Source organism: Serinus canaria, chromosome 8 (genome assembly GCF_022539315.1).
Source record: "Serinus canaria isolate serCan28SL12 chromosome 8, serCan2020, whole genome shotgun sequence".
Classification (NCBI taxonomy): Eukaryota; Metazoa; Chordata; class Aves; order Passeriformes; family Fringillidae; genus Serinus; species Serinus canaria.
The window spans coordinates 29,317,718-29,344,606 of NC_066322.1; the positions used below are offsets into that span (position 1 = coordinate 29,317,718).

The 26,889-nt window shown below is 40.5% G+C and overlaps 1 protein-coding gene across 10 annotated transcripts in view; it reads right to left on the reverse strand.

The window, feature by feature from the left end:
- The window catches only part of CEP350 (centrosomal protein 350), a 71,053-nt gene that overhangs the window by 4,451 nt on the left and 39,713 nt on the right, over nucleotides 1–26,889 (reverse strand). For all 10 annotated transcript variants that reach the window (XM_050977447.1, XM_050977443.1, XM_050977446.1 and 7 more), the window contains exons 27-37: nucleotides 26,694–26,851; nucleotides 18,910–19,109; nucleotides 16,602–16,813; nucleotides 15,254–15,398; nucleotides 12,454–12,614; nucleotides 11,755–11,894; nucleotides 10,817–10,899; nucleotides 8,137–10,184; nucleotides 7,442–7,843; nucleotides 7,208–7,354; nucleotides 5,993–6,115 (exon numbers count right to left, since the gene is read on the reverse strand). In XM_050977447.1, coding sequence (XP_050833404.1) covers nucleotides 5,993–6,115; nucleotides 7,208–7,354; nucleotides 7,442–7,843; nucleotides 8,137–10,184; nucleotides 10,817–10,899; nucleotides 11,755–11,894; nucleotides 12,454–12,614; nucleotides 15,254–15,398; nucleotides 16,602–16,813; nucleotides 18,910–19,109; nucleotides 26,694–26,851 — 3,819 coding nt within the window. The remainder of the gene's footprint in view (nucleotides 1–5,992; nucleotides 6,116–7,207; nucleotides 7,355–7,441; nucleotides 7,844–8,136; nucleotides 10,185–10,816; nucleotides 10,900–11,754; nucleotides 11,895–12,453; nucleotides 12,615–15,253; nucleotides 15,399–16,601; nucleotides 16,814–18,909; nucleotides 19,110–26,693; nucleotides 26,852–26,889) is intronic.

A 26,889-nucleotide genomic window follows, 5' to 3' on the forward strand; every position in this document is an offset into this window, starting at 1 on the left:
CAGGGCAAGGGAGAAAGAAAAGATTTCATTGCAGTTCAGTTTATATAATACAATAAGAAAACTTTAGGGAAACAACTAACTTCCAATGCTTCTGCATATAGAAAGACAAAATGCCTGCCTGTGTTATAAGACAGCATTACAACTCCATGCTTTGTTGGATTTGACAGCATTACTACAAATGGAATTTTGCACCAGTACATTCAAAGAGTACTTACTTCCTTCTATTACCAAATTGTTGACAAAGAAAATCCCCTTTTACTGCTCACTGACAAATAGGTAGTTTAGTATCAGAATGAAATATATAATTTCATTCAGCATATCAAGTCTTATTGAGAGTGTCTCCAAACTGGACATCTTCAATTAAACTTATTCAAAATTTGTCTTACTGACCATTTCAGTATTACGGACAAACCTAAACACACTCAAACATTTTAGAAAAGAAGGAATGAATGCAAACATCACTTGTATTTAAAATGACAACAAAAGCCTGTTAAAAACTCTGTCTCTGCTCAGCTTCAGCAGAAACCTCCTTTGCCCATAAATCTTACACTCTGAACTCAAAATACAATTTACAGTGTACAAGTGAGGCAGACACCTACATGCTGCCAAGCTAAGGTTAAATATACTGAAAAACCCACTAACCCAGGATCAGTATGTAATAGTGTTGTTTTCTGAGACAGAACATGAACTATAGCCTCAAGACACTCTCCTCCTTCTGCCTGAAGCTAAACCTCCCAGACACTGGTGTGTTTTGAAGCTGACAGCTGCTGTGGCACAATGCTGATTCAATAACCCCAGCAGAGTGTGAAGCTCAAGAAAAGCCTGCTATGGGAACCCCAGGGAACTGGCACTGCTGCAGGGTTTGCAGCCATTCATAAGGTCCTAGTTAGACACGGGGCTTCAAGCTGACAGCTCCTTTCTCCCTCTCTTAAGAGAGCTTGGGGAGAGGGGCAGGGATCTCATCCTGCAAACAGCTTTGGAAGAGTCACACTGCCTGCTTACAAATCTGTGCTACCACAGCAAGTGCCTCTTTCCCACACAGCTGTCAAGGAAGAGGCAGTAATGGCTTCATTAGGCTTGTTACTAATAAGGAAGAAGCAACACTATTTGCAATCAACTTTGAAGGAGTGCTGTAGGTGAAAAATAATTTAAATGTAAGGCTAAGAAGTGGTGGATAATTTGGTGTGGGTTTGTGTGGGGATGAAATGTCTGAAAGAGACTCCTGAACTCTCACACAGAAATGTGCTGCCAGCAACCTGTATGTGCTGGTTGTAAATTCTGATAAACAGCAGCATGTCCCAAGTCCTCCCATCAATAAAGAGGCATAAGACAGAAGCAGCAAATTGCAGACTGATCATGTGTTGTGTGTCTGCTTCATAGACTATTTAGATAAGGAAGAGACAGGGTCATGAAAAGAAGAGGTGATGCTGAAAAAGGATTCCCTAAAAGCAGAAGTGATTTGGGAAAAAAACAACAGGGGGCTCAAAGGGAGAGGGTGAAGATGGCTGCTGCATGAAAGATCCTGGACATGGGGGAGGATCCTGAAGATGAAGGAGATGGGTGGAGACAAATACCAGGGGATGCCCAGGGACCTTGACTGATGACATCCAAGGCTGGTAACCTGGAGCAGCTGCATGACAGTGACTGACAGATTTTCTGCCTGGCTCTCCCCGGCCAGCAGCCACTCCACAGCTGAAAAGTGAAGTCAAGACTTAGTAAAGGTAACACTGAGGGTGGGGGAAACTAGTGAGTGAAATAATCAAGCAGGTTAAAAGCTCTGATCTCACTGGCCTCAAACAAACCCCAGTGTCCAGATCCATGCTAAGGTGCTGTTGATTCTGTCTCCCTGACAACTGTGTGATGAGCCAATTTCTTTACTGTGCTCAAGCAGAGAAAAGAGATACATGGGATAAAGAAGTAAAAGTAAATGAGAAAGGAGAAAGTACTTGCTCCAGGCAGAGAAAGGCTGGATGTTTAACAGCACCAGAAAGAAAAACAGTATCAATTATTAATTTTCTCTTGCCTGTATCATTCCCCCCTCTCTCAGAGGCAGAGGGCACAATTTCCTTTGGCATTAGGAGGACTTCCTCGAGCATGCTTTAGGAAAACTGGGAGAACGTGCAATCCGCAGCTGCAGGCAAGTCCTGTTCATAGTGTATTCAGAACACGTGTGCAAACTGCTGTGCTGCTTTGCAGCCCTGGCTGCAACAGCTGAGCCAAGGCAATTGTGACTCCTTTGTCTGGGAAAGGTTTGATCCATTTGTTACCACAAACTGCTCCAAAGTAATTGAGACAGTTTCTTTAATATTTGACAATTACCACGCCTTGTATGGAAATGGGCTTTGCCTTTTCTTCAGTACTTTGCACTTTCTCATGACAAAAGTGAAACTTCACATATTTGATACCAGGAAGCAAGATCTGTATACCAGAAAGAAACTGCATTTGGGTGAAGTCAGGAAAACTGCAGTTTTAATGAAACTGAATTGCACCCTACACAAAACATAAAGAGCTATGAAATGCAGAAGGCTGTGTGGTATTTTTTCTGTGTGTCCTTTTTTTTGTATGCACAATTTTTATTTAAAAAAAAATTAAAGAAGGGGGGCATGCACACAAAAGAAAAACTAGGAGATAACAAGGTCACATGATCCTGCTGGCCCTCAACTAAATGTCACAGCACCTAAAAAGCCCCACTAAAGTAATATAATCAGAAGGAAATTTAGAGAGCGACTTAGCATGTTTTGATTTCTCAAGTTTCCTCTTCAAAAGCAAGAATATCTCTAAAATAAACTACATTTAAGGAGTAAGTAGACTATTTGGGAGACTGAAAAGAATAAGCATCCAGATATAGTATCTTGGATGAAGGCCAGCAGGAGGAAGGCAGGCAGGTGCATTCTCACAGCCCTTTGCTCTCAGAGTGCCTGGAAACCTTTAGACACAGCATACAAACAGCTTTTCACTCTCTTCTTACTGTGCACTCCCCTTGGGTTTAGATCTGGGGTGCTGCAGCAGTGGCACCTCCAGCTTTCCAATTAAGCCAGTTTGGTAGGAACAGTCCTGCTTTGTTGCAGAGCTTCTGCACAGAGGGAAACATTTTGGCTGTTAAATCAACAGGTCAGAAGATCAAGCACTTTGCAGCACTCTGCTGGCAAGCTCCTCAGGTGTGAAAACCAAACACATAGGTCTGGCAGTATCATGTGAGCTCTGCTTTCTCAAGCTCCACATAAAAGAGAAGGGGAGCTGGCAGGGAAAGCAATGGCAGAGTTTGTTCTAGCCCCCTGCAAACAGATCAGCACAGGGAGTTTTGGCTGAAGACCCAAGTGGAAAAAAAAAAAGAGTGGAAACAATCTGATTGTCAGCACCTGAACTTAAATAAGGAGATATGAGGGTTCTTGCTGTCGTTTAAAAACAGGTTTTGAAAGATGCTGGCAGCCCTGATGTACAAAAATGTACATTTGACATTCTCCACAAAGCACTGACAGCACACGTGATAAAGGAACAAAAAGGGAAGAAAGCAAATACTTAGACATTCCTTTAACTTGATTTTAAACAAAGTAGCTTTTCATAAATGTACTTATTTATTGAAAGCCAAGATTTGCTGTAAAGGTTAGTAACTGCAGCAAATATCCAGCATATCCCTGAAGAATCCCAATATAAATTCTTGTCTGAGCACAGAGATGCCTGATTGAAAAAAAAAAATACTGCAAAAAGGAGAAGAGGAAGATGTTCTGGTTGTCACTGGTACTAAAACATGACTCACACATTGGTGTCAGTGCTGGGAAAGCACAGACCAAAGTGAAAATGCAACTAAAAGTGCAGCAATTGGAGGAAGCTGCAAAGCTCAAGGCAGAGCAAGGAGGTAACAGATTAATCCATCCTGTTCTCCCTTTTGTTCCCAGGAGGTGTGATGGCCAACCTAGATGTCCCAGTGTCACAGAGATCACCAGTGCTGCTTCTCCTGCTGTGCCTCTTCCCACAGGGATGAACCTTCCATTGGGAATTAAAATCAATAAGATAAACCCAGAACAGTGTATTCAGGCAAAATCAGGGAGAATAAGGTCAGTCAAACAGCCTGGCATTTGTTGCTGTGCCTACAGAAGACATAAAAGTCATGCCCAGCTCCTGGGTTAGACAGAACTGGATAGTCAGGTGCATTCAATCTTCTCAATATCACTAAAATACACAGTTGTCTCAACAGAAAACTGTGAGGGGATCTTTTCATTTTAAGGTTAATTTGACTTAGATGGAAAAAAAACTGGGAAGAAACTGTGCTCTAATTTAAATGCAAGTAACAGAAGCCTAAGAATATTAATCTCTGTTTTCAAGAGATCATGTTTTATTTTAACAGTCATTGTCTTTACAAGCATGAAAAGAATGTGGAGAATCAATGAGCTCATGTGTGTATTCTCTGACACCCCCTACACACTGCAGTGGTGTACACTGGCTACATCTTCACAAAAACTGGAACTAAGTATTTTGAATTGTGATTTTCAAAGATGGCTCTACAGCACCTAAACCTACAAAAACAATCTTACTTTCTCTTTTAGGAAATTGCTCTTTTGTACTACTTGAATACACTTTCAACAAAATGTGGAGATTCCTAAACCTGGCCTCTCAGTTTAGGGCTACCCCATGAGCTACTGGGGACAGGCAGCAGGTCTTGCTCCTGTATATCCTCCTCTGGCCTTGGATCTGTGTTACCACAGAACTCATGACCTTAAGCTGGGGTTGACTAGGAGACAGAGAAAGCAAGCTGTCCAATACTTCATATTTCACTGAGATTTGTTAAAATACAGTTCAGTTTCTCTTGCCTTATCTCCTTAGGTTTTCAGTTAAAGGTTCCTCTGATAGTGCCTCACATCACTCTATAATATTTGTAAGAAATGCCCCTGGGACTGCCTTGTTCCTAAAGCATGGCATGCTGCAACCTTCACAGTCTCATTCCCAATCTTCAGCTGAAGTTTTATTACCATATTCTTGTGAGAACAAAATAAAATTAAACACATTATTTATTAGGCCAAACTTGTCAAAGCTCCATTAATCTTTGATATCTGGCTCTGCATGTAAATCACAGACTGGATTGTCTGAACTTCAAACATCACCTGAAGCACTCTGGATGCCTTCAACTAGAGGGAATCTTCCTCTCTAGCTATGTTTTAAAAAATTTAGGAAGTTGGTACACATGCATAATAGCTGTAATATTAGATCCCTTGGGGATCTAAACATAGAAGTTTTTTGTGCACACTTTAACAACCACTATATCCCAGAATCAAGTGTATCAGGATATATTGGGATCTGTAAATAGATATTCTATTTACATACAATTAAATCCCTGTGTTGGAAACCCTCCACTTAATTAAAAGACCACATGACCCACAACTCCAAATTACTCATATGTGCTCGTTGTGTGGAATCAATTCCAGGTGTAATTAAGTGAAGCACAGTGTTAATGACGACTCATATTCCCAAGCAGAACCTTCATTATCATTACAGCCAATAAAGATGTTAACCTGGCAATACCAGACAACAAAATAACTTTCAAAAACTGTACACAGCCAGACATGCTCCATCTCAGGCAGTTTGAACACTGAACTGTCCCTGCCCCGGTGACAGCTGCATTCACTAGTTTAATTACATTCTCTTTATTACTTTAAATTAAATAATATTACTTCAAAATAAAAACATTTTATATTAAAGTAAGAGGAAAAACATATTGCCATCTCAAAGAAAAAGTTTATTCCCAGTCAAACATTTCATTTTTTCCTTCTGGAAATTCATGCTTTAAACTTTTTAGGAGTGAGACAATTTATACTGCAATCAAATGAGTAGGCAGAACTAACTCAAGTCACCTTCCCTCACTGGCTCTGGACTTCTGACACCTCATGTACACTTTGTATTTTTAAACAGCATGAGTGAATACTGAAAATACATTCTTATGCCTCACTTCAGTCTGGTGGACAGTACCTGACAAGATTGTTTGTTTTCATCCACTTACCAGTATGTGATCCACCCGGTCTCGTTTCTTCCGCCCAAATTTCATCATCTTCTGCCAGTCTGTTTTGTGGTTAGGCTCCTTCCTCAGGCTGAACAACTTCAGTACTTCAGCTGCAATGAAGTTCTACAGAACAGTAAAGGTGAGATATATCACACTTGAGCTAAGAAATTAAAGGTATGCACAAAGCAGCTCCCATAAAAAAGTCACACTATAGAATTCACATCAGCTTGGCAGGACAATTATTTAACCCAGAAGTGGGGGGAAAACAAGACACCTACTGCTGTTCCAACCTTGAGAACAGACACTTTCAACACTACACAGAGGATTCTGACAATTTATTCTATGGGAAAACATTAAAGAAAAGCAGGCTGAGAATTTGGTTTCCTTGTCCTGTGCCCCTGTTGTTCCCAGGCACATGCTTTTCAAAGTCTTCTCAACTAACAGACTGATTTAGATACTATTTCTTTCTTTTCTTTGCTTTCCTAGACAGTTAACACACTGTATCTTCAGCAGATTAATACAAATTTAGTCAACTCCCTCAATTTCAGAAGAAACAGTGCAGGTGGAAGTTTTGTGTCCTGATGAGCCATATGGAAGGTTTTTTGCGGAGGGCTTTAAGGGAGACAGGTTTTTTCCCAATGTCAGCCCTGCAAGTTTAACCTAGGTCCAGTCAGGCTCTCATTTGTCCCCCAGGCTCTGTGATTTTGTCCACCCTTGAGCACTACTACCAACAACATGGAGGCCTCCTCTGGCTTGTCAAACACAACAATGCCTTCACTAGTCAAATTTTGGGTCCCTCTGAGCAATTCCTGCTGTCCTCAGAGAGGCTGGTATAGCTGTGTGTGTCTGAGTGAAAAATCTAGCTCACCCCTTTTGGCCCAACCCTACCGTTGGATCCATTCCAATTTAGCCATACAGAAATCTGCTACAGCTGCAGGATGTCAGTATACCAATTTTATAAGATCAAGGTCATCCTGGCAGTTCTGCACAGAGGACTGAGGTTTAAAAACAACCAGTAGCAGTCATAAAGACAAGGAGGCCAATCTGTTGAGTAAAAAAGGACCATTCTGACAAATTTTCTTTCAGGTTGGTAATCTTCCTTTTCTCAACTCATCCCTTGCTAGATCCACCTCTTATGATCTTTTAACACTCAGGTAAATGCCACTTCAGTGGTTTTCATCTTACTTTTCCTGCTCAACAAAGATTTCATCCTACCTTGATTTCATCCAGATCATTTGGATCTTTGACTCGGCGAAAATAAGCAGATGCAATCCTACATGGTTTCATCCAAATGGGCTGATTCAGATTAGGATCCTCAGCGAAGATTTCCCCAAAGATCTCTCTTGTTAAATCAAATACCACCTGAACAAAGGGAAAAGTAAAGGTTATGGCTTTTTTTGTCCATGATAAAATTTTGGAGGGCAAGACCAAAATGCCTGAAGACTGTACCTTTCTATAAACCTGCTTGTTTATGGTGTCTGTGTCCTGCTCTTGGAGGGTACCACTAAGATCTGTTTTAAGGCTGCAGCTTTGAAGATCGTGACCCAGCTCTTTCAGTTTCCAGAGCTCCTCAGCTGCTGCATGCACCATCCCTTCCACCTCCAGTGCAGTGTGAGGGACCGCCAGGGGCTCCTCGCTCGGCTTGCTTGGCACTTTCTGCAGCTCTGCCTGGGGCAGCACTGCTGGTTCCTCAGCTTGCTTCTGCTGCAGCTTACGGGAACTCAGGCCATAGTCCTCATCAAACCAGTCCTGATCATCCCCCAGCACACTCAGGAACTCCCGGTTGAGCTCCAGCTCTGCCAGTCTCTTGGCAAGCTCCTCCTGGCCACTGGCACCAAACACGGGACTCTCCTGCCAATCAAGAGACACAGAGTAAATGTCACAGTGGTGTCACACCCTTGTGTTCCTCAGCTTACATTTTTAAATGCTTTACTGATGTAGTTGGTAAGAAACGGCTACCAAAACAAGCCATGCACTGGAATAAACAAAAATGTACGAGACACATACAGGACATACAGGTAATCTCCACATCATCCAACAGAACCTGGGAGAAAAACTGGTGCCACACCACATTCCTGAATCAAGCATCCCCAGTCAAAGGCACAATCAGCTCTTAAAACCAGTGCAAGATGTCTCCTACTCACCGGTCTGGGGCACATGTCTGGAGAGGAAAGCTCTTCTCTGTCATCTTCCAAATCACAACTTAGGAAGAAGTTATTCAGTCCGTCTGGAATCTGCTTTTCCACCTGATGGGGTGGAGTAGTGGCTTCCTCCTTCACATCACAGAGCTCCTGGTTGCTGAGCTGGATTTTCTCATTTTTGATCTTCTTTATTTGCTGTAACTGATTGACTGTGTCTTTCACAAAATCTCTTAGTAGACTGTCTGTCAGCAAACTGACCTTTTCCAGTTGGTCTTTTGACTTTTCTTCTTCTCTAAGAGGCAAGCTGAGTTGTGCTTCTAACTGGTTCTTTTCTTTTGCTAGCAAATCCAGCAGTGGAGTTGCAGGCTTCTCCACAATGCCAGGAGAGAGATAATCTAACTTTTCAGCACATTCCTCTCCCAGTGTCTTCTGCCTCTCCAGTTTTTCCGAAAGGAAATCCGACACGTCATCCAACTGAGCAGTGGAAATCTCATCCACAACACTAGAAGTGAGAGGAGTGTGGCCTGCCTCCTCTTTTACAGCATCCTTCAGGTAATCCACCACTGACTGTTCTTGGGCAAATGAACCAGTAGCTACAGAAATCTCTTTGATGCTGTTTGCTTTGGATGACAACTCCTCTTCAACCCTTTCCTCAGCTAAGGCTTCTGAAACAGCTGTGTCCACGGGAGCTTTATCCTGGGAATAGTTCTCTGTTGTATTTCTGCTCTGGCTTTCAGCTTCTTTGCCAGGTTTAGAACTTTCTCTATCTTTCTGCTCACCTGTGTGTTGTTTCTCCAGTCTATCATCAAAGAATGAATCTTCATCATCCTTATGCGTGTCTAAGTGGCTATCAACACTTTCTGTAATGTGAGAGATTTTCTGAGGAGGAGCAAAAATACCATGCTTTTCTCTGCATTCAAAATATTTAATATCATCATAAGTTCCATTGTTGTTCCCTTCAGGTTTATCCAACTCCACACCAGCCCAAAACCCTTTGGCAAATTTAGTAAGCCCTTTGAACCGCAGTGTTCCAGGCTGGACTTTACTCACAAGTACTCTGTCTCCAATGTTGAAATTGGACAAATGATCTGCTTCTTCTGGGACTGAAGCTGAGGCCCACAGTGGTGAACAAGCAGGAGCCTGTTCTTCCTCCACATCTCTGCGTTCAGCATTTTTCATGAGTTCTGTTGGGGACTTAAGTTCCAGCAGCCTCTCCGAGTGCACGCTGCCAGAGAGAGACCTGTCACTGAGGCACTCGCTGATGTCACCATCACTGCCAAGGCTGGTGGATCTGCTCTGGCTGGCCTGGGTGTGCTGGGACTGCTCCCTCAGGGACTTCCCGCTAGCAGAGAGCAGGGATCCCTCAAAGTCATCTCTGTAACGCTCCGCAGGCAGCGTTTCTTCAGCTGAAGTTTGTTTTCTGGAAGAGGATCCTTCAAAGTCATCGGGGTACAATGGCTCTTTTTGACTCAAGAGCTGCCCAGAAAGCAGATCACCTTTTTCCTCTGCAGATTTGCTGAGTTTGTGAGAAGTCTCCTCTATGCTTGGGTCACTTACAGCATCTTTACTGGACTGTCTCTGTTCTAAGATTTCTTCTGTATCATGAAGACCTTCCACAGCTACATCTAGCAGTTCCTTCTGAGAGAGTTTGTTTTCAGAGCAGTGATCCAGTGAACTCTCCGGTCCTTCATCTAACATCAGCAAGACGTCAGAACTCTCCACAGGCTTAACATCAGAACCTCCACTCTCATATTCCTCTGACTTTATGTATTCCAGGTCTTCTGTAATCTCAGATTTATGGCTAATGCTAGGACCAACACTGGATGCATTTACCACTTTGTTCACTGACTCAAGACTCCTGCTAATGTCTTTCATATCTTTGAGATGAGCTGAAGAGCTATCTGAGGAATCACCAGATCCTGCTCTGGAACTCTTTGGTAACACTGAAGCCAAGGAAACTGCTCCAGAAGGTTCTCCTGCATGGACAGCTGTCACAGCCACCTTCTTGGCATGCACAGATACAGATCTCTCGGTTCTTGATGACACAGCATCTTGAAGGAAAATAAAAAGTGAATTTCAGCAGATTGTATAACCCACATTGTTTTACTGCTAACTGCAATCACAGGGAACTAAATAACTATCAAGGTTTCTGTGTTAAAAGAAGATACAAACTGGTGCCTTGAAAACATATACTTCTGGCTGTTTGTCCTATGAACATGAGCAACTTCCAATCAGTTCCAGGGTTAAAAAGCTTTCTTTCTACTTCTGTTCCTTTAACCAGCATCCCAAGGTAAGGACTCATGTATTTGTTTGCAAGCCACAAATACAATGAACATTAGAATGGGAGATAATGAGATAATCATCAGCTGCAAAAGAGTGAAAAGTGTCTGAACTCAGGTGGTAAAGGAACAAGAAACAAAAGAAAGTAAAAAGGTTTCACTTAATTATGGTTTCATATACACCTCAGAAAGAGTAAACTAAATACTGAATAGACAAGGTATTCTGAAAAAGCAGAATCCTGCTAAATAAAACTGCAAAATTACAGCTCCATCACCACCCTTTTATGAAGTCTCCATCCTCTCATAAAAGCTCTTAGTGAATCAAGAAGGAAAAGGTTCAAGAATTTTCAAACAGTCAGTCTTCAAGATCTTAATCTGTAGTATGGATTTTTCCAGTTACCTACCTGCATGTTCTGAAACAGATTCCAAAGATGCTCTGGATCTCTCTGACTCAGTCAGTGATTTCCAGTTTTTAGTTGTCTCAGGCCTAAATTGGAAAAATCAAATTGCATAAATTACAGTTACACCAGAGGGTGATGTTTGGTTGGTTTTTTTAATAGATAAAAATGGAAAGACAGGCTTGTATAATTGTAACACCACACCAATGTGGCATTATAATTATAACATAAGTAGTTTACTTTGTCAACATACTATGACCTTAGAAAATGGATATGGGGACAGAGGAGAATCTGGAGAGTCCTGGAAACTAATTTTTTAAAAAGAACAAAAATCAAACTTTATCTCTTTCCAGAAAAAAAAAAAAAAAGAAAAAGGGAGAGAAAAAAGTTGGGTTGTTTCTGTTATTTGTTTTTAAATTTGAATGCACTAAAATTGCACCATCTGCTGGAGAAAATGAATGCTTAAAAATACAGTAGGAAGTGCAGAAGATCAGTTGAATTCTCTACCCTTTAAAACCTAAGACCTAAACCAGATTTAAGTTGCAAAGATGAACAGGTTGCCTCACACAGTGCAGTGGATATAATGAGTGACCAAAATGGAAAAAAAAAAAACCCTTCAGGCTAATAATCCCCACACAGTATCTGACAGAATTCTTGCATAACAGAAAATTATTTTAAAAAAAAAAATTGAAAATAGAGCCTGAAAGGCTGGGCAGGAGAACAGTGAGGTGCATAAGATTACAGACATGGTAAATCTTATCTGTTTTGGGTCTGGTGACAGCAGCAAATAGATCAATTGGATACTGCCAGTGTCCAGTGCTTCAAGGCACAGAAGTTAGCAGCTTTTCTTGTATCCATGGTTTCGGCTAAAACAGCAATCAGTTCCAAAATAATCTCAAAAAAAAAAAAAAAAAAGAAGAAGAAGAAGGAGAAATCCCAGCTACCTATGGAGTGGTGGTGCCTTGATCTTAGGTTTTTCAGCAGCAGCTGAGGATGGAGTTTTGATCTGAGGTTTGGCTGTTGGTGATGCCTCCAGATCTTGGCTCAGCTCTGCTTCAGTCTTCTTGATAAACTCATCGTATGACTGTACATGGAAAACAATTCCAGCTGTTAATACACTAAACTACAACTACAATTCAACAATCAAAACCTAGTGAGTGGATAATGAATACACTCAGTTTCTCTAGAAACCAATCTATTTAACTTTCCCAAAATCTACAGCTGCAATCCTAGAAATTTCAATGCTTTACTCCCGAAACCAAATTACATGAGCACTAATCTTTAATTCCAGCTAGGACAGAATGCTGCTAGCAACCCATTACAGACAGACATTTTAAAAGGGAATGGTGTTTTTGCCTCAGGCTCTGGCTCATAATTGGAAATGGCCAGGTTGGATGGGGCTTTGAGCAGCCTGGTCTAGTAGAAGGTGTCCCTGCTCATGGCAGGGGGATTGGAATGGAAGGATTTTCAAGGTCCTTTCCAACTCAAACTGTTCTGTGATTGTGTGTAATAGTCACACTTCTATCACAACAATGTGTCTTTCACAGCTGTTGATACAATATTTTGCCAACAACATCCGTAGTGTCAAGATTTATCTAAGGCTAACAATCTGTTACTTTGCCCTTCTTTCCTCTCTTCCTGACCTCCAGTTGTTTGATCAAACTGGCTTCCTGGGCCTTCAGTCTCTCCTTTTGTCTCTTTTTCTGCTCCTTTTTCAGCTGGTAAACCACAGATTTCCTTTTCCGTAGCTCATCCTTCAGGGCCCTGATGCGTCCTTCGATGTCACTTTGATCAGAGGTGGTTTCTGAAAAAGATATTTTTAGTCTTTACAAACTTGCACCTCACAAAATGATTCTGAGCAAAGCAATAAACAGTCATTCAGTAATTACAAAACACAGTCCAAGAAAAATGTCAAAGAATGTAATGCCAACATATTATTTACCATAGCAAGGCTCTTAAAGTGGGATTTCAGGTTCTAAACACTACCATGTGTGAAAGATTTAAAAAGGTGTTGCATCTTGCTTAATTTAAAAGACATAGTTAGGCTGTGATATAATAACTTGTTACCAACTTTATTCACACCAACCACACATTTATGCTCTTCAACATTAGCTGCTTGTCATGTTGGGTATTGCAGAAATTAATTTTTATATTTAAAAATACAACTTGGAACTGCACACCAAAAATATATCTGAAACACAGGCTTACAATTATAATACAGAGTTTCAAGTTGCAGAGGACACTTCATTGATGAGAATGTCACTTGGGACAACAGCCTTCAAACCAAGTATAAGTTTCTGGCCTATGCAGATTTTCTGTCTCCTAGACTAAATTCATCTATGAAATACAGAGCTGACTGGCCAACAGCTGGAAGGGAAGTCAATATGAACAATGCAGAGGTTGTCACTGCCCCCAGGTACTGAGATCTCTGCATGGTAACCCAATTCTACCAATAACTCTGCTGATTTTCTTATTTCTGCTGCAACAGCTTTCCTTATTTCCTGTTAGTCTCGCAGACTCTGTTACAGAGAGAATCCCTCAGTCTCTCATTAGTTGTTTTTTTCCACCCATCTGACATGTCCACTTGTTTCTTGCTTTAAATGTGTACCAACAGAGTGCAAAACAAGATCCTTGTCCCAGATTGCTGCTACCACAATTAACTATCAAAAACTCTTCCAAGTATTACCTGACACAGCCCTACTGGGGCTCCTCCCTGAGCTCATGTGCCCCTTCCTCTTCTACAGCTGCAGCTCCCAAGAGGAGGATTTTGGCTGGTTTGTTTTTCTAATGCTCAGTATCACCTGTTCTGTTTTCTGGATACTCATAAGTGCTCATTACTTTACTTGCTAGTTTAGAAAGTCAGTTAACAATATGCTTTGGTCAGTTAGCAGGAACAGCTGACATTTCCCCTATCCATCTCCTTTCTGAACATATAATGAAGGATTCCATTCTTAACAACAGCCAGTCAATGCAATCAAGCTACTGTATTCTTTTTGCATTAACAGCTGTTGTTAACCATTCAAAGAATTAAAAAAAACCCCAAAACCCAGACAAAGAGAATGGAATCTCTCTTGCTAATCAGGAGCCTTTGTGATGCCACTGTAATTAACAGCTCCTCCCTAACAGTAAGTGACCTCTATGTAATTACAGCATTTCTTGATCAACTCATAAGGGAAAGATCTGCACATGCTTTCATCTTTGACGACCTTGTCTACGCGTGCATCAGGCTGACAGGGCAGTGACTTCACTGTTACTCAGCAGGCCAGAACATTTGTCTCTTTACAATGGAATGATTTATTGTGAAACCAGCACCATCCTGATCAGCTTCCCACCTCTTATACCTTTATTTAGAATTTGAAATCAAAGACTGTCAATATTTTGTTTTATACAAGCTTGTTTTTGTGATGACTGTTGACTGCTCTACATTTCATAAGGGCTCCCTTATATGACTGCTTAGTCAGAGCTTTAAAATAACTTTTATCAAGGTGCTGAAAGCTTCACTGTGTTGGAAACTGCTCTCCAAACAGAATCCCAACACAGATTACTCAGTGCAAATACGTAGGTGTTTCCCACGGTAAGTTACCAACCACCACAAACAACATCTAGTACACACAAGAGAACCTGCTAATTCTTTTTCCACTGAAGACTTAGCACTTTCCTTCTTGGGATTTTTAATGGTATCTCATTTGCTAATAAATATTTTACGGTGCTCTATCAGTTGCACTGTGGAAAACAAGATGTTCTAGAGACTAAAAGTGTGGAAAGGGTCAAAACAGACTTCCCAGGTGAACAGAGTGGACGATGGTGACCCACTGGAGGGAGCTCAGGAACCTCTGCACTCCAATGACTGAGAGCACAGCAAGGAAAGGGCTGCTCTGAACCACTTCACTTCCAGTATTCCTCCCCTCATAATTTACTGGCAGGCAGCTTGGGTACTGGCTAAAGGGTACAATGAGTTCATGCAGGAGATTTTACAGCTCAAAATGCCATCTTAGGCCCTATTTTACTGCACACAGACCAAACCCTTCCTCCACAAATAAGCCCTATGTCCTGAAGCATCCATTGATTCTGCACATGGCAGAGCAGCCCCACAGGTCTCTCCCATATTGCCATGTAACAGCTGTTCTGCTTTTGGAGCTGGGTGCAGAAGGAGGGATTTTTAAATCCTAGGACCACCTTAACTACTGACTTATCTTCTTCACATGTGTTTGCAGAACCTGCACCACTTTCTACAAGAGGATATAAAGCATAAACCTCCTTACAGAAAGATCTTCTTCAGCTGAAGAGATCTAATTGCATAGTGGGAAAACACACCCACCAACCCAAAGCCTTGGCAATTTCCAGGAATTTGTCTGCCTCTCCACAGCTGTGTCTGCATTTCAAGTTTGTTAAAAGCAAAAGTTTTGAGAAAGCAATATAAACTCAAGTGAGTATTACACTTACCTGACTGTGTCATGGATAAAGATTCATCAGACCAGTTGTGAGATGTCTGGTGGGACTTCACAGGTGAATGTAGCTGTCCTTCAGTTCTGTGGCTGCCTTTGCTGGAGTCTTGCTTTGATACAGATATGCTGCTTTTGGGAGGAGACTGGGAGAAAAAAAGGATAAATAAGTATTTGCAGTTTGAAAGTAAAAGATCACTGTCATCAGGAGCCACTTAAAAGGAGAGAACAGCATGACAAGAGGACATCTCAAACAGTGGTACCTATACAACAATCTTAAGAATTCAATCTTTGCTAGAAAATAAAACAGTAAAATGAAGAGCAGCAACAGCTGACTGCTTACTTTGAGCCTAGATTTCAATAAACCTGCTTAGACTACTCTGCTACCACCTAAGTGAACTGACATGGCTCTGACTCACACGTGTTCAATACGTTTGTGTCATCTGCAGCAATGGGAACTCCTAGTAAATAAACTAATAAAATTAACCACTTCATGGAAAGGGTGCAAGACAACATTCTGAATCAGTGAAACAACAGAGCACTATTTTTCTGAGGCCAGGCAAAATCTCAAAGAGCAAATGTTCTTCTAAAATGCTGCTTAACGCTTCAACATTATCCTACAAACCTTTAACACACCTTGGACATAACCTCTGGCACACATTAGGCATTTTATTATTATCTCCTCAGCAAATTTGCCAAGAAAGTATTTGTAATAAGTCTAGATAAGCAGTTCTTTTACCCCACAGACACTGAATTTTCTGTCTTATTGAGCACAGGGCAAAGTTATCAGGATGAAACTCATTAAAATTATCATCCAACTAGAAATAACAATTGGAATAGAACAATAAGGCAGAATTAAGCAGCAAGCAGATACAATCTGAAACCCAAAGGACTGTGCATGAGGTTACACGTCTGCTTCTTCATCCTATAGCCACACTTTGGGACACATTACTTCCAAATAAGGGAAAGTGGAAAAACAGAGCATAGGTTCCATGGCCTCAAAGAATTCATACAATGGCAACAAGCTAGCCTACAGCTAATTCACATTGCTAAACTGGGTCAGTATTCCACCACTGAGCACAGCATACCTACGGGACATACGCAGAATGTTTTGCAAGGCTACCTTCAATTTAAAAAATATCTCAGCTCTGTGCGGAAACAATATTTCCTCAAGACTTGAAAGCACACGTCTTATGACAATGATTCCTCACAGTAATGTGAAATGGTATCATAAACACAGAAAACAGATCTAGTTAATAGTGTAATCCCAACTTAGACAACTGGGATGGCAGTACTTGCCAGTTCTCTGATAGTGTGTAAGAGTACATAAGGCAGAACAGCTCACTCACCAGTTTGCCAGGTGATGCAGAGGACTTGAAATCTTCAGAATAAGCCATTTCTTCATTAATTGTACTCTGATCTGGGCTTTCTGGCTGGCCATGGCCCGTGGGCTCTGATGGGACAGACTCAGCAGCCAGACTGCCAAGATCTTCTGGGACAGAGCTTTCACTATTCAGATGGGAGCAAGAAGGCACTGGAGACTCTTCCTCACTAGCTGTTTCTGAGATTCAATGAAAGAAAAAACAAGGCACATCAGATCCATCTTATATGCAGAAGCTGAAGGCATATAAGGCTGAAGGCATAAGGTTGAAAGGTTGAAAGGCAAACTTGCTATGCTGTCTGCAGATAAACTAGTAACTGCTAACAGTACATGTCAAATAAGCATTATTTCACTCACCTAGACAACTGGTGCTGAAATATTTAGCAAGAACAAGCCTGTTTAACAGAGAAGTGTGATTGAAAGCATAATTTGTGTTCAAGAAACAACTGGATGTGGCACTTATTGCCCTGGTCTAGTTGACAAGGTGGTATCAGTAAGAGGTAGGCCTCTATCATCTCACAAGGCTTTTTACAATCCAAATGATTCTGTGCCTCTGTAAGAACTGCCCAACATTCTTAGTGATTGCTGAATATCTAAAATAAAGAGGTTTTCAGGATATTCTAACATTTTCCAGACAACACACCCCAAAAAGATTATTAGGGAAACCTGTCCTTCCAGTTGACCATACAGAAGCAAGAGTCACTATTAGTCCAAAGAAGTCATGGAGGAGCATATAATCTGCAGGCCAGATCTTGAATTTAGAATTGATTGCTTCCTTTACAGTAGTTGCAGAAAACATTTTAATGTTATGATTTCATCATGAGTCTCCCAAATGGCAACAAACAAAATAATAATTTGGGTTTTCAATATTCCTGTTTACTAAATTCTGCAGGAGTCATGGCATTACTGAGGCAGCCATGGAGAACTATTCAGTGTTTGAATAAAGGCTGGGGAGAAGGACTTTTCCTTCTGAAGCAGGGCTGTGCTCCAATTTTTACTGGTAGATACAATCAAGTCTCACTTATTGATAAGAACTCAGCATTTGTGCTGAATTTTTGTTCATTGGAACTTACCCATACACATATCTTTTTTAAAATGTCTTACAGTGCATAAAATCCACACGACTGCTTTCAGTAACAAACATAATAGGGCATTACTCTGAATTCCCTTTGCACATTCAAAGGATGTGCTGCCTACTTTCAGTAAAGTGGGGAAAAAAAGAAAAATAGATATGTTTTTAGAACAATCCCTGAAATCACTTTCTCTCTCTCCAATTCTGTTCCCTGTGCTTCTGCATGATCCCCTTAAAACAGAAGTGTAAAGTTGTAGCTTCCAACATCTGGGAATTCAATTTTTCCTCACATTAGCATAATTTGTACTAATTACATCCTAGAATACTTTACTACAGCTACACATTTCAAACAGGAGGGGAGAAAAAAACTCTTTCGATTTTTTTGAAAACACAGACAATGGTAAAGCAGCCCCTGACAGGAGCCATCCTCACCAACAGTACTAAAGCTAACAAGCAGAGACACTTTGCTCCCCACTGGGGAAAATGGTTTTAACAGAGTAAGTTCAGAAGACTACCAGCAAAAGATCATGTGTGGGAAATTCAGAACTCCTGGACAACTAACTAAATATGATTAAGTAGAAGCTGTTTATTGTTTACATTATGCACTTATTTATACATTCTCACTCTACTGCACAGGCTGATCAAGTATTTCTTATTGGTGCCTTTGCTTGTTCATGTGTTTTGCATGCACTTCTCAAAATATGTGATTGGTTACAGTCCAGGTGCTTTGCTGCCTCCTGTTATCGAGTTCTCGTGGTTTTGGAATTTGGTTTCTCAGCTTCTTCTTTCTTATTTTAGCACAGTTTATGTCTTAGTAACCTTGATGAATTCCAGAGAGCCCTGAGAAAATCCTGGTAAGAACAGTAACAAGCGAAATGGCTGGTGCACCTTGTAGTCTAAGTTGTTCAGATACATTGCTATGATCATGCCATACTCCAGTATTTCTGCTTTGAAAGACAGAAATACAGTTTAAAAATTGTATATATAAGTGACTGATGGGCTTATGCTGCACTGTTCACTTGGGAGGATACATAGCAAAGAAGAAATACACATTTAACTATGGTGTAGAACAGGCAACAGAGTGCAGAATTTGAGATTCCAAGAGTGTCCAGAAAGCAACCAAACTATCAGAAAAGGAAACAACTGCAAACCTAAGCAATCCTTCACTCTTATCGTATGTGTCACTTCCCCCAGTCCCCATTACCTTTGGGCTCAGCTCTCTGATCCCCCAGCTCTTTCTTGGCTATCTTGGTTTTGAGCAGCTCTTTGTCCCAGGCAGCCAGAGCCTGCTTTTCCATCCTCCGGATTTCCGCCTCCTCGGCATCCAGGCGCCGTTTCCACTCCAGCAGTTCCTCCGCGTGCTGCCGCCGCTGCATCAGCTTCTGCTCCCGCTTCGTCAGGAACCTGACAGGCAGAGCACGGGACAATGCCAAACCAGCCAGCCACACTCTGAGCTCCCAGCACCCAGATGCTCCATTGCCATCATTCCCAGAATTGCAGTTGTTCAGTTTGTTTTCTAGGATAATAGCCACAATAACTGCTATCTCCCAGACTTCTGATGTGCTGCTGCAAAAACCCCACAAGTAGACAAGGGCTCTTTTCTCTGCAGGAAGTAATCTCTACATCACACTGTAAAGAGGCTGTTTATATTTAAAAAATCTTCAAAATCATTAAAATCATATGCACTAAACTAAAGAGAAAAACATTCCCAATTTTAGGACATGAAATGTACCTGTGGTATTAAACTGGAACCTTCTAGAAAGCTGTGACCGTTTGAAAAATAAACTTTCCTTTTTTGCTAACCCCAGTGACAGAAAAATTGTAACCTCATATGCCCATGTTTTTTTCCAAATACATTATTATAAGAGAAGATGATTCTATACTAATAGTCCTCCTGGAGCTTTAATCCTTGGACTGGTACACTCGGAATGTTAATTGTGAGCTGACAGCATCAAGAGAATAACGATGCCAGTATGTTCCTTCCCATCTACTAACGTGTCTGGCTGGTAGTTTAAGAAGAAATAAAAATTAAAGCTCATGCTGAAAATTCTTAGATTTTTTTTTTTTGACAAAGAGCTCTTAAGTGATCCACGAAACCTTAGAATTGACAAAACTCTCACAGGATTTGGTAGGTATGAATAGGTCTGTGTGCACACACTTGTTCTCTCTGCCAGCTCCTGTCTCATTTCTGAGCACTGAAGTAACCACAGCACTTAACCTTTCAGGCAGTAAATTGGAAGCAAGTTCAACATCAATTGCACACACTTCCTCTGGCATGCCAAATCTACAGAAGAGTGTCTATCAGTCTCCTACACTGGAAGCTTTAAGATGTTACACAATCACTCTGTAGAAAGTCCACAGTTTGCCAGCTAGAGAGTTTGCTGTTGGTACAGAAGTAGTGGTGCTATAGAAGGCAGACTTCAAAGACTTGTGATACTTTGTTTTTGCAAATGTCCTTATAATTTTCAAGCCATCCCAAGCATTTAGCATCAAAGTTTTTAAGCTGCAAAGCAGATAATAATCTCATTTTTGCTTTTTAATCTCTCCTGTTTCAAAAAACCCTTTTATTTACAGTCTGGAACGGCCAAGAGACTAATGTGCAGGTCTTGCCTGCTAAGGGACATTTCTCATTTGCTCACTCAGTGTTTGTTCTGTTCCCTGGAAAAGTGAGCTGGCAGTTGATCAGAAAGGCTGAGATTCAGATAAGTCCTTCTCTAAGACAGATTCAGACAAATGGAGCAAGTTATGACATGAAGGGAAAAGTTTCAGAAGCCAGTTAGAGACGCTCCCAATCTTTTTTCTGATGGTGAAAACAAGAGGAGGTGAAAAATAGAAGCACCTCAGAATCTCTGGAACATCTGCCACCTTCAAGCTGACAGATTCCATGATTTTGTGCATAATTTTAACACTTTCTATAGACAAACATCAAACATTATCTACATTTATGCAAAACTGACAGGCTGGTATCATTGACAGAGCAAACTACCAACAGCAATTGCATTACAAACATGACAGGGACAGTCATGATAATGTTGTGTCTTTCACCAGCACTATCAGATCTATCCACTCTCTCTCACACACATTAGTTCCAATTAGTCCAGCAGATCATGCATGTGGAACTTGTTTTAGAGGTCATTATTACAATGACCTCAATGCAAAAAGAAACTTTTTCTTCTTTCTTCACCTACTGTTTGATTTCATCAGGAAGTTTTGCAGGTTACTGGGTCCTGAGAGAGGCACATCAAGTTGAATAAAAGGCAGAGAAAGGCTGAAATAAATGGATTCAAAAGAGCAGGACTCCTAAAAAGCAGATGTCAAATTAATTACCCAAAAGACCACAAACAGGAGGAGAATTAATGAAATGGCCATGAAAATAGTTACCACAGAAGAACTACTTAATAAGAAAGATAAGTCAACAGAAGTGATGGGAAAGAAAGAGGATTCCAACAAAAAACCCACAAGAAGAGGAGGATCAAAGCAGCATGGCCAAAGATGCAGACCCTTTCATAACCCTGGGGTTTTAAAGGCCAGAGCCCCAAAATAGCAGATGCATTGCCTTAATATTTACTGCAGTCTAGAGGGTTCCAGTTGCAACACCAAGCATACACATTTATCCTCAAAAGCAGAAAAAAAAATTGCAAAAGCACATCTGGCATCTATGCAGCTGGAAATGTGGGGGAGCAATGAGGAAGCAGCAGCACTCAGATTACAGCAGCATGACTTCAAAGTCTACTTCTCTGATGCTAACATCACACATTTTATCCATGCATTTCAAATATTAGTATTAACCCTCTGCTCTAAACTGTATTTGCACATTTTAAGGTATATTGACTATAAGCCCAAACTATGAGGTTTCAGCAGCTATTCTGAAGTAGCAACCAGACAGTGGGAGCAGAGTGAACTGTCTGTTTGCCACCCAGAACACAGCAGGAATGAGAAATTAGAATCCTGGAATGGTTTGGGTTGGAAGGGACATTAAAGATCATCTAATTTCACTCCTCTACCATAGGCAGGGACTCCTTTTGCTAGACCAGGTTGCTCAAAGCTCCAAGCTGACCTGAACACTTCTAGGGATGGGACAGGTTGTTGGGCCAGTGCTTCACCAACCTCACAGCAAAGAACTTCTTCCTTATATTTAATCTATTTAATCTAGATCTACCTTCTCTCAGCCTAAAACCATTACCCCTTGCCCTATCACTACAGGCCCTGGTAAGTCTCTTTCCATTTTTCTTATAACCTCACTGTATATGCTGAAAAGGCACAGTAAGGCCTCCCTGGAGCCTTCTCTTCTCCAGACTAAACAAGCCCAACTTTCTCAGCCTTTCTTCACAGGAAAGGTGTTCCCTCTCTCTCATTTTTTTTGTGGATTCCTCTGGACCTGCTCCTACAGGTTCATGTCCTTCTCACACTGGGGACTGTCACCGACATAGTTTATGAAAAATCTTTTACTTAGGAATTTTCCTCTCCTGAGAGCTGAGAAGCCTCACGAACAAACTGTAAACAATTCTTATCTGCTGCTGTGGAATGCAACGGGGAGAAATCTGTGATTGGCCCCGTCAGACTGTTTCCAATTAAGAGCCTATCACAGACACCTGTTCGGCCCATCTCGAGCTGAGAAGACTTCAGTTTACACATTCTTTTCTATTCTTAGCTTAGCTTTGTAGTGAAATCCTTCTCTTTATTCTTTTAGTATAGTTTTTATATCTTATATATCATATCATAATAAATCAAGCCTTCTGATGCATGGAGTCAACTGTCTTGTCTCTTCCCTCATCCTGGGACACTCAGAAAACCATTGTAATAGGGGACCCCAGAGCCGGACACTGCACTGCAGGTGGGGTCTCACCAGGGTGGAGTAGAGGGGTAGAACCACCTCCCTTGACCTGCTGTTTTTCCAGGCAGCCCAAAACAGAGTTGTTTTTCTGGGCTGCAAGTGCACACTGCAGTCATGCCCCATTTTTTGGGCATGACTGCAGCATCTCCAAGGCCTTCTCTGAAGAACTGCTCTCAATCCAGTCACTCCCCAGACTGAACTGATAGTGGGGACTGTCCTGACCCAGGTGCAGGGCCTTGCACTTGGCATTGTGGACCTTCATGAGGGTCACACTGGCCCACTCCTCAAGCTTGTCCAGGTCCCTCTGGATGGCACTCCTTCCCTCCAGCAAATCCCTGCACTGCTCAGCCTGGTACTGAGGGTGGAGTGATCCCCCTGCCCAGGCCATTGATAAAGATCTGCAAACAGTGAGGCAAGGGGCAACCGTGTCCACTGCTGAAGAACCTCTGGACTTTCTAGGACTGAACAGAGCATGCTCTATCAAAGAGGCTATCACTGGAGAAATATACAGTTACCTGACCAATTGGTTGTAGATATACAGCTGGAATTTGGGGTGGAGGTTGGGAAAACAGACACTGAGAGAGGCCCAGTGGTGAGACGTAAAGACAGAGAAGAAGTAGTGAACAGGAGAGCAGTGTCTACAAAATAAGGAGGAAGAGTTTACAACTAAGATAGCAATTAAGGCAGAAAGAATGAGAAAAGGATAGCATCTGGCAAAGAACTTTAAAATTAATTGCATTTAACATTGTATAGTTAATACCCAACATCTGCAGTACAAAAACTATACATTGTTATGCAGAAGGTTTTATAACATACACTTGTAACACTTGGTTTTTTGTTAATGAAAGACAAGCTACTTTCACACAGCTGTATTTTTCTTTAAATTTTAGGGAGTTTTATTACTTTGATGCAGATTACCACAGGCACCAGTTAACATCTCAGCCTGACCCTTCTCATGCTATTCTCTCAAAAGAGTGTGCTATTGGTATTAAAGAGCATGCTGGTTTTGCAATATCAACAATTTCCTGGTCTGAAACTTCAAACACACTTTCTTCACCTGGCGAAACCTCAGTAAAATTATTTCTACAGTAAGGTAAGCACCAGTGAAAGAGCAAAGAAAAAAGAGATTAAATAATTTACTTTTAAAACATGGACAGTTCCAGATATACCTGCCATTCATATTATAGCTGCTAACTGGGATTCTTTGCAACAAAGTACAGACTTGATCTCAGAATACCCATATATTTCATTTGAAGTATTAACTGCAGAAAGATCATATGGTTTTTTTAAAAAATCTACATAATTGACAGCGCCGCTTAAAATGGTATTTCTTTAGTGTTACCATTTTAAGCTAATTCCTAACGAATTATAAAATTTATAGAAAAATACCATGCTTCATTTAGCTCTATCAACTACAATGTAAGCTAAGAAGCACACTAAGGAAAAGCAAATGAAAATAAGCATTTAATTTGTTATTGCACAGATTATCATTAATGCTGCATATGCAAGGAAAGCCAGGGGAAAGTGCTTAATTCTCTTTGACAGAGCATGCTCCTGTTCACATGCAGGCTACACAGACTCATCATTTAAAATGAAAACAGAACTATTCATTCATTCCCCTTTTAGCACAAGACAAATATTAAAGCTGCCTCCTAAGTAAGGAAGCCAAAGGATTTCCACCTAGCTGTGGAGTACAGCAATTCCAGCATAGAAGGCTTTTCCAATTCCTTCCTCTAGTTCCTTTGTACTTATCATCCATCTTCTTCCCTTGAGCCCAATTTCCCACCCTGACTCCCCACAAACGGCAGCTTGCTACCATTAAACCCCAAACCAAACATCTTACTGCTATTTTTATGTGCTTTACAAATGAAGACATTAAAAAAAAGATGCCAAGACAGCACTGTTTTTCAATCAATAAGCACTGCTATCACTACCAAAACACCTGCCAAAGGTGTGCAAAAACTGTACAAGAAGGAAATCAAGTTTTAGAGAGTCATTTATGCTTACACAAAATACTTCCCCCTTTGAACATGTACACCAATCCAAGACTTTTAAAACCATAAAACCAAAACCACATGACCACATAGATCACACACAATTTGCACTTGTTCTGCCTAAAAGGAATTAGTCCATCTCAAATCTTGGTATCCAGCTTTTGAAAAGTATTCTCCAGGTGAGAAATATTTCCAACTACATAAAATAATAATCAAATCATGACTAAAATATCTTTAAAGGTAGGACATATTTGATATCTGCTACTATCCCTTGTAATATATAAGTCCTTATGCAATTTTAAATGTGGCTTAAAAATGAATGTACTTTGAAAAAATAAGATTTCAAGAACAATACTGACAAAGCCACTAGCTGATAAAAAATAGCAAAGGAGGTCTTGAATGTACAAGTATATTTGTCATCTCTTTTAGTATTAATACTGTATCTCAAAATTCATAACCTACAGATTGTTTTTTTACCACCATTTGAAATTTGTTGAATTTGTTTGTAGGGAAAAAATAAGATAAAGAACCTCTTTTAACAGAAATATAAGATCAGAAGAAAAACATTACTTTCTTGAAACCATAGAAGTTAGCATGGCCTACAACACACATGCTTTTCAAGACCTTATCTTAAGTCATTTACCAGTCTCAAAAGATACTTTGAGAATTTGCCACTATGATGATGGGGTGGTTTTCATACAATTTGGAATCCCAGGAGTTTAGTATTAGAAATAGGACACCTCAGAAGCTTTTAATTATCATTGATTTTGGCTGTTCAGTTTATCAGATGCCACCAGAGGAGTCAGAATTAAACAGCAATCAACTTAAGCTAGACACAAAGGCCATGAAACTACAACAGGTTATGAGTTTTCCCTACTCCCACCAAAGCCTCCCTTACTGCTGTTGGGTTTTATTTTCATCATACTCAAACACATGCATGGGTGGGAAATGTGCTTGTCAAATGATTGCAAGCAAGGCTGCTAAATGTGACAAGGACAGCTGGTCTTTACATGGCACTGCTTGCTTTGGGATGTTTTATCCAGCTGGGTTTGGAGTCTAAGAGAAAACACATTCCAAAGATCACCCACATGGACTGAAGTGCAGTGACTGTCTTGGTTCTAAGCTCAAAAGAATTGTTTAAGCAAAGACTATTTCTTGTGGCAACTGGCAGAAGCCAGACTTTCAATCAATTAGTCTCAAATAAGAATTTAGGGCTTCAAACAAACAAACACAAGTAGGTAAAGTGTTTGGGATGTTTCATGCACACAAAGTAATTCCTACACCAAAAGGATGCAGAAACAATTATCTAAAACAACTTCATAGGCAAAATCAGGAGATTCATTTTAGGTTTTTAGACACAGGAACCACACACAGATTTTGTTATTTCCTCTGGATTTTCAACATTCTTCCAACCTGTAAACCACATATTTTCTCAGTCACATACACATCACCTCTGTTAATAAAGAAAATATTTAAAGAGTTCATCCTAGCTGATTTTAATGCAATCAGAATTAAAATTCAGCAGCTGGATAATTAGATAGAAATCACATACCTGACAACCTCAGTGTCTTTCTGTTAGCCAGATCTGAAACTCAGTTACTAGTTTTTGCATAAGATAATTGCTGTTATAAATTACATTTCAACTCAAAAATTTGCACTGTAAATCCACAGTCTCACTCCCCGTATTTTTTCACTCTTTAAGGTTAAACAGGAGATACAAAATACAGACACCATTTTGACCATTTGACTTCAGGTCTCTCATTGCAAGAGAAACTCTGACAGGACATGCTGTGAAGCCACAACCTGTCCATATTCCTTGTACCTACAAATATCGATATCTCTTAACCTGATGTGCTTTTACCAACTCCATCAAGTACAAAGAATATTGCACCAAATCTTCATTAAAATCTTGACCACATGGTCTGCAATAATGTTTGAATCATGCAAGAACTTTAAATTATTATGTTCAAAGATAAATATAGTTTTATTCATGCTTCTAATGAGCTGTTTTTCAGGCAATCCAGATCAAAGTGTGATATTAACACCACCAATATTTCTGATGACCATTTTTAGTGCAGATTTGGGCCAAAACAACTTGTTCCATTAAAATAGCAGTACTTTTTAAAAGAAAAAAAAAGATATAAAAAAAGATATAGTTACTTTTCATCCATTCTGCTGCGCATTTTTTTAAGTTTCTGCATAATGCTGCTAGTTTCACTGCTGGAGATGGAGATTGGGGAAGGGCTGCGTGTTTCTGCATCAGTTGGAAGTGGGCTGGAACCATTGCTCTGCTTGATATCATCCTCACTGGGCAGCTCCTGCAATGAAAGGGTTGAAATAAAAAAGAACCATTAAA